The following is an 8,258-nucleotide window of genomic DNA, read 5'->3' as shown; positions in this document are numbered from 1 at the left end:
TGATATTATATTTTAAATTTAATTATAATTTTAATTTAATTATAATTTTAATTTAATTATAATTTTAATTTAATTACAATTTAAATTTAAATTTTAAATTTATATTTATATTAATTTATTATATATAAAATTATAATACAAAATTAATTTTGAATTTAAAAAAAGTAATTTTTTAATATACGTAATATTTTGTGGCGGCCTAAGCCCTCGCAAAATATTTATTTTTTAATCTTGAGGTCATTTGTGGCGGCCAAAGCCCTCACAAAGGAGGGATTTTGTGGCGGCCTGGGCCCTCACAAAGGCTGAATTTTTTAAAATCAGCAAAGGAGGGATTTTGTGGCGGCCTGTGCCCTCACAAATGCTGAATTTTTTAAAATCAGTCTGTCCTTTGTGGCGGCCTATGCCCTCACAAAGGCAGCCTTTTGTGGCTGCAAAAGTCCTCACAAATGCCAACGTGTTTTCCACACTTTGTGGCTGCAAAAGCCCTCACAAAAGTTTGTGACCAGCTTATTTGTGGCTGACTTAGGCCGCCACAAATAGCCCATTTGTGGCTGCTTTTAGCCCTTTGTGAGGGCTTTTGGCCCTCACAAATACCTTGTTTTCTTGTAGTGTATGGGTCTTACATAGTCAGACGTAGGCTTAAAAAATTAATGTCCTTTACAACCTGTCAGTTTGTACTTGCACTTGCTTGACTTGGAGAATGATTTTACTTTATGCATTTTATGAAGCAAAGTGTTGAACCTTCGAATTCTGAAATAATTTTTGCTTAGATTGATCCTTATATATTTCTGATGAAGATATAGAATAAATAACACTTCTTGGATCTAATCTTTTACATAAAAATATGATAATTCTTGTTTATGGCAAATATGGAGAAAGTTATTCGTTTTACTGATTTTGCTTTCTTGATTTTAATAAAATCAACTTTGTAATGTTTGATACCTATCTTGTTTTAACACACTCAAATACACATGTTAAATATCAAAACACTTATAATCATAATTAGAAGTCTTAATTAACCTTTTGTTTAATTATCATCAAAATATTAATTTGGAATTTTATCTCAACAGTTTGTACTCTACTATAACATTTAGTCACCACTACACTGTTTAAAACAATTTAGTGCATTAAGGCGACACACATGGCTAGAATAGTATATACATAGAACTAATATAGAACTAATTTAGGTTGCCAGTAAGTCATTAATTATATCATATAGGATTTACAATACTTGTAGAAACTAACATTTTTTCATGTAAATTGTTTTTTTTTAATAATCATGTAAGTTGTTGATGATAATTCTAGCGCAATGATATTTTGATACAAAAACTAAAACTTGTATAAAGAGACCATATAAAGTACATTTAATATGAGTGTTGATTTGATTGAAAGAAAGAGAAAAAAAGTAATAAAAAATAGAAAATGTATAATAATACACTATTAGTGTCCAAATTTGTGTCCAAATAATCGTATAATAATACACTTTATCATTTTCATTTTAATCCTTGTAGTATTTGTTAATATTGAAATTAGTCTCTCTATATATCATATTCTAAGGAATAATGAATAAGTTTGCATTTTACGGGACTGATTCCAACTTGCACAAATGTTTATAGGAAATAAACAATAAGGATTAGAAACAACTTTTTCAATATTACAGGGACTAAAACTAAAACGAAAGAAAATTATAGAAACTATAACAAAAAAATATGCATATTATATGGAATAGAGAGATATTAAAGCTAAACACAAGGGGAAAAACAAAAAGAACATTCCCAACAAATTTGCCCAACTTCTTACCATGTAGAATTCCTGCATACTGAGGAGCAATGTCTTGATCATGTAAAATGTAAAAAGTGTTGTGAGGTTAAGGCCTCATTATTATATTTGTAAGTTCAATGAAATGTCTTAAGTATATAATATAATGGTTAAAGTTTTAGAGTATATGCAGACTTTTGTGTGGTGTAGACTTATTTGTATGTTGAGCATAAATCCAGCTTGGCTGAAAGAGCTCAAACTCAAAGCTGCAGTCAAGAGTGTAGCAGCAATTGTTGGTGTATTTGCATAATTCATATTCTAAGGACTATAATGAATAAGTTCGCATTTTACACGACTTATTCCAACATGCACAAATGTTTATAGGAAATAAACAATAAGGATTCAAAACAACTTTTTCAATATTAAAGGGACTAAAACTGAAATGAAAGAAAGTTATAGAAACTAAAACAAAAAAATATGCATATTATATGGAATAGAGAGAGATATTAAAGCCAAACACAAGGGAAAAAAAACTGTAAAATGTAAAAAGTGTTGTGAGGTTAAGGCCTCATTATTATATTTGTAAGTTCAATGAAATGTCTTAAGTATATAATATAATGGTTAAAGTTTTAGAGTATATGCAGATTTTTGTGTGTTGTAGACTTACTTGTATGTTGAGCATAAATCCAGCTTGGCTGAAAGAGCTCAAACTCAAAGCTGCAGTCAAGAGTGTAGCAGCAATTTGTTGGTGTATTTGCATAATTCAAGCATAGCAAGGTCACAGCTGGCCCAATAAATCCAATTGTCTGTAATTGTACATATATACATTACTAAAATCAACATAGTAAACATGTTGTTACATGATATAAGCTCTGACGTCAAAAATGTAACGCTTCCAGTTACAAGGCTGACTATAATATTATAGTCGTGTATCTGGAGGCGTTATATATTTTAGTCTCCACTAGTTAATATGAATTTCATATGATTTTTTAGGTCTATGATTGCTTCAAAATGAAAACATACAAATTTTTACAATCTTTAAATGTTACTTTTTTTTTTTTGTGTGTTGGTTGTTCAACACTTCAATGTTAACTCATGGAGATACAAGTACAATCTTATGCATGATGAGGCTGAAAGAGTTACCTGCATTAATTTACGGACAAATGTTGTAGGGTACCCTGCATTGATTAAGAAATCTGATGCAGTACCAGCTAGATAACCTGAAAATGCCATTGTTTCCCATGGAACTGCACTAAACCATGCTGCCTGCTTCAAATTCACATTATATACTTACAGATAAACAATAGTCCAATGTTGAATTTTCCAAGCTTCAATAATATATAATATATACACCTTTACTTGTGTATTGTACATATAAGCTAGCTCATTCTAGTATCCATATTTTTTAAGCAATATATGAAATAACAACATAACGTTATTTATTATAGGTGTGAAGTATCAACTACTTTCGTTATTTATTATAGGTGTGAAGTATCAACTACTTTCGCTGTTTACTAATCTTTATTAGAAAACCTGGCCGCCACATTTAGTGGAGTCTCTCATCCAAACTACACCTTTTCCATCTACTTAACTCAAACCTAAAACTTTGATTCAGGGATCTAAGTCGAGTTCGACTCAGACCAACGTAACGTAGGTAAGTTGTTTATTATTATAAGTAACAAGAACAAACGAAGAAAGTAATTACGCTTTTGAAATAAACCGGCATCCAAGAGAGGAGAACAAAGTAACCCTGAAAATTAACCAAGGTTTCATAATCAGTATACTTAAAGTTTGATTTATGATAACAAGTTCTTCTCTTTCAAAAAGGTGTATTTTGAATAAGTGGTGTCATAAAATAGTTGGCACTTAACAACCTTGAAAAAAATAAACAGACTTCCATTGAACCGTGTCAATCCAAGATAAATGATGTTTCCTTACAATGCATCAGACACACATCCTCATTATTTTCTATCCCTCAAAACTTACACAATACACTTATAGACCCCAATTACAACAATTCATAAATAACAAAAAATAAAAATCAATACAAGTAAGGAATAACAGCTGTCCTTTTCTTAGGATAATCCTCTCCAAATTTCTCCAAATACCACTTATGATTAGCACGTGCCCTAGGCCCCAAATTAGCAAAAGTGTAAACAAAAAAGCCCAACCCAGCCCAAGACCAAGTCATCAAAGCCCAACCAAACCACTCCAAAATTTCCCCAAAGTAATTAGGACAACTCACAACTTCAAACAACCCTCCTTTAGGCACAACATACCCTTTCCCTTTCGCTTTCAGCCTCAACAATTCCTTATCAGACCAAACATTAATCCCCATCCCACAAAAAAACACCAAAACCCCACAAAAAAACACCAACCAAAAACACAACCCATCACCATCATAATTCTTGTAGTGAGAGACCCATCTAGCTTGAACATAAGAATTCAACAAATTGAACAAAAAAGCAATTAGGGCTATACTAAAAGGGAACCCAGAAGTGTTTTTCGTTGTTGTGAAGAACAATCTCAGTGGATAAACACAAGTGCGGTTGAAGTAATGAACGAGAAAAGGAGTAATCAAGAGAATTGATTTTGGATTGGAAGAGTTGTTACCAAATGGAAAAAGATAAAGGGTGAACCAAAGTGTGGGACTCTCCATTAGGAACCAAGCGAGGTATGGTGGGAGATTTGGACCCCAACCTGGTCTATGGTGTTTGCCATAAGGGGCTTGGAGGAATGTGAGGGAGATGAAGGTTGGTGGAGCTATGAGGTAGAGAGTGATGAGAGCGTAGTTGAACAGAGATTCGTCTTCTAAGATCATTTTTTTGACGGAATGCTGTTGTAAGTGTTTGATAAAATGCGTCCGAGAGTGTGATGACAATGATTTAGAAACAAGATCTCTATTTAATGAGAGGAATGAATAAGACAAAATAAGGAATACTTATGACTTGCGTCAAAAAAAGAAGGCACGAGGATCAAGTTGATAATAAATAAATCTTGTTAATATTATATAATTATTTTTATTTTTAATAATATTTTTAATTATTTATTATATTATTTTCTTTATGTGATAAACTCGTGAGGGTATTATTGACCACCAATAATCAATGATACATTGAATTCTTTGAAAATGATAAATAGAAATAAAGTTATTCTCCAAATGTGAGATTTTTTTTATATATTCTGTTTTTTTTTTATATCAAACTATTCACTCCCAATTTAATTTACTTAATTGTTCTATTTTGCCAATTTAGTAGAAAGTCGTTGATCAAGAGTGCGATCAATTCAAGAGAAAAATATTGTTTACCTAGTCAGAGGTCGCTGGCCTAGAGGGACCTCGCACTAAATTTTGATTTTTGTTGTGTGTGCTCGTTTTAACTATTATTATATGAATTTAATACATTAAAAATAACTAAATTAATAAATAACAATAATAATAAATAATACATTAATGAATAATAATAATAATTTATTATTATTATTAAAAATGATTAAAATAAATAATAAATAATACATTAATAAATAATAATAATAATAATAATAATAAGTAATAGTTATTATTATTATAATTAAAAATTATTATAATTAAAATTAAAAATAGTAAATTATATTATAAATTTCAAAGAAAATACATTAAAAATACAATTGGATAATTGTTTATTTAATAAATTAAAACTAATTATAATATTTTAAAAAACAAAATACTAATAAATAATAATAATAATAATTTGCTACTTACAAAATTATATAATTTGTGATTAATCAATTTGCTAAAATTAATTTGATACTTACCAAATTTGCTACTTATCAAATTGAACAATTTGCGATTAATCAACTTGTTACCAAATTGTATAATTGAATAGTTTTTTTTTTATTAATTTTCTCATTTAATGGTAAAATTAATGATTAATCACAAATTGTTAGTTTTCTCATCAAATATGATTTCGTAAAATGATTAATTTTCTCATTAATTTATAAATTGATTTAATATAAAAAAAAATTGATTTGTGTGATTGATAAATTGAATATGCATTACATTGTTTGTTTTGCCACATTTATTCAGCCGCATTAATTTTGATATATATATTTTGCCACATTACCAATCACATGAATCAATTTTTTTGATATATTGAGATAAAATTAGGTAATATATTGTATACTAATGTATTATTAATTTATCTCAAAAGATAAAATCAAATTAAATATATTCATCTTCCAAATGTATTTTAAAAATATCTATATATAAAATAATTAGATTAGGTTCATCTTTTACTTTTATTATTTTTTTTAATCACACGAATCAATTTTCTTGATATTAAATCAATTTGTAAATTAATAAGAAAATTAATTTTAACAATTTGTGTTAATCATTAATTTAACCATTAAATGAGAAAATTAATCTACTGTATAATTTGGTAAGTAACAAATTGATTAATCGTAAATTATCCAATTTGATAAGTAGCAAATTTGGTAAGTATCAAATTAATTTTAACAAACTGATTACTCACAAATTGATTAATCTCAAATTGTACAATTCAGTAAGTAGCAAATTTGGTAAGTAGCAAATTATTATTATTATTATTATTATTATTATTATTATTATTATTATTATTATTATTATTATTATTATTATTTATTAGTATTTTGTTTTTTAAATATTATAATTAGTTTTAATTTATTAAATAAATAATTGTCCAATTGTATTTTTAATGTATTTTATTTAAAATTTATAATATATTTTACTATTTTTAATTTTAATTATTTTTAATTTTAATTATTTTTAATTATAATCACTTTTAATCATAATAGTAATAGTTATTATTATTATTTATTATTATTATTATCATTATTTATTTTAATCATTTTAATAATAATAATAATAATAATTAATTATTATTATTTATTAATGTACTATTTATTATTATTATTATTATTATTATTTATTAATGTATTATTTATTATTATTATTTATTATTATTATTTATTATTATTATTTATTAATTTTATTATTTTTAATGTATTAAATTTATATAATAATGGTTAAAACGAATAAAAAAAATCAAAACCTTAGTGCGAGGTCGCCCCCTAGGCCAACGACATCCAACTAGGTAAAAAATATTTTTTCCTTCAACTTATCGCACGTTGAACCAACGACTTCCTGCTAGACCCAAAAAATAGGGCAATCATGTAAATTAAATTGAGAGTGAGGTATTTTAGTGTAAAAAAAAAAACAAGATATATAAGAAAAAAAATCCCCAAATGTGACTATTAAATATTATTGTTTAATAGGTAATGCACTGATATGGTCGGTTATCAACATGTATTATCAGAATATTGGTACATAGTCTCAATTTTTTATTTATAATATACTCTAACTTTTAAAAAATTGTATTAGTATATTAATTTTCTATTTTGAACATTCTAAAATTCATATTTGCATCTTATGCCTAAAATAAATCCAATTTGCCACTGTGGGTATGTGATAGGGGCTACAGCCAACGAGAAGCCACCATTCACTACCAAATATTAGAATTTTAATGGTAAAATTTTGTAATTTTAAGGACCCAATTTTTAGATTCAAATCGGACCTAATAAAAATATTGAGACGTCTCTTTGCATTGACAATGCAAAGTTATTTTATAATACTGTTTAATTATAATATTTCAATATACTATATTATGTTAAACAATTTTTAAATTAAAAACAGTTATTAAATATTTGATCGACAAGACGAGTTATTATTGATTGTAAAATAAGTTTACACTCACAATGCATCTCTATTAAATTTTAAAAAATAACACATGAAGTACACATTAAGATCTAAAATAAATAGAGACATTACATCTTCATCAAATGAGAACCTCAACTTTTTAGTATCAAAGTGATTTTATGTGTACACATTGTTTACTTATAATTTTTTCAATAATAATATTTAATTAGTAATATTAAACTTTATTATATCATCTATCAATAATTTTGTAACTTTATTATAGCATTATATTTTTAATATTGAAATCAGGAAGAATAGAGAGGGTGTACTTAATAAAGCATATCTCCCTTCATAGGTACTCATTTAATAAAGCAAATCTCTCTTATGGGATTAAGACATCCCTATTAGGTGTGGTCTCACAATCTCATACACACAAGTATTCTAAGTGGCATCCATTCAAAGTCTCAATCAATTTAGGTCAATATACCAAAGTATTGAGATTGATCACTATAATATTTTATACGTTGTATGTAGATTCATGACATGAGGAACTAAAGGTCATGAATCTGGAAAACCTCCAGAGAACAACTGATAATTGATGAGTTAAAATATGTCCAATTTCTTAAAGAAAAAGTTCAAGCATGGCAAAAGAAAAAGGGTAGTTTATGTTAAAAAGGAATATTTAATCCAAAGTATATTTATGTTAAAAAGGAATATTTAATTGTGCTGCATTACTTGGTATTATGCACTATTTTATTCAATCTAAAATTTTATTATTGATGAAGTATAT

At 26.9% G+C, this 8,258-nt stretch overlaps 2 protein-coding genes across 2 annotated transcripts in view; both read right to left on the bottom strand.

Moving 5' to 3' along the window:
- LOC113784370 (probable anion transporter 3, chloroplastic) overlaps positions 1-3,658 on the bottom strand; it is an 11,201-nt gene extending 7,543 nt beyond the window's left edge. The window contains exons 1-5 of the mRNA XM_073366485.1: positions 3,653-3,658; positions 3,464-3,508; positions 2,902-3,024; positions 2,426-2,564; positions 1,772-1,833 (exon numbers count right to left, since the gene is read on the bottom strand). Coding sequence (XP_073222586.1) covers positions 1,772-1,833; positions 2,426-2,564; positions 2,902-3,024; positions 3,464-3,508; positions 3,653-3,658 — 375 coding nt within the window. The remainder of the gene's footprint in view (positions 1-1,771; positions 1,834-2,425; positions 2,565-2,901; positions 3,025-3,463; positions 3,509-3,652) is intronic.
- On the bottom strand, positions 3,634-4,668 carry LOC101490577 (steroid 5-alpha-reductase DET2). Its single transcript, XM_012719940.3, has one exon. The coding sequence runs from the start codon at positions 4,577-4,579 to the stop codon at positions 3,800-3,802; it is 780 nt and encodes a 259-aa protein (XP_012575394.3). The 5' UTR covers positions 4,580-4,668; the 3' UTR covers positions 3,634-3,799.
- Positions 4,669-8,258: the final 3,590 nt, after the last annotated feature.

Source organism: Cicer arietinum, chromosome 3 (genome assembly GCF_000331145.2).
Source record: "Cicer arietinum cultivar CDC Frontier isolate Library 1 chromosome 3, Cicar.CDCFrontier_v2.0, whole genome shotgun sequence".
In the NCBI taxonomy this organism is placed as follows: domain Eukaryota; kingdom Viridiplantae; phylum Streptophyta; class Magnoliopsida; order Fabales; family Fabaceae; genus Cicer; species Cicer arietinum.
The sequence above is the reverse complement of the archived record's forward strand: the minus strand, read 5'-3'. Positions and strand labels throughout refer to the sequence as shown.

Bases quoted from the DNA above. Each gene is read 5' to 3' on its own strand.
- LOC101490577 (XM_012719940.3), bottom strand. From the start codon at position 4,579: ATGATCTTAGAAGACGAATCTCTGTTCAACTACGCTCTCATCACTCTC.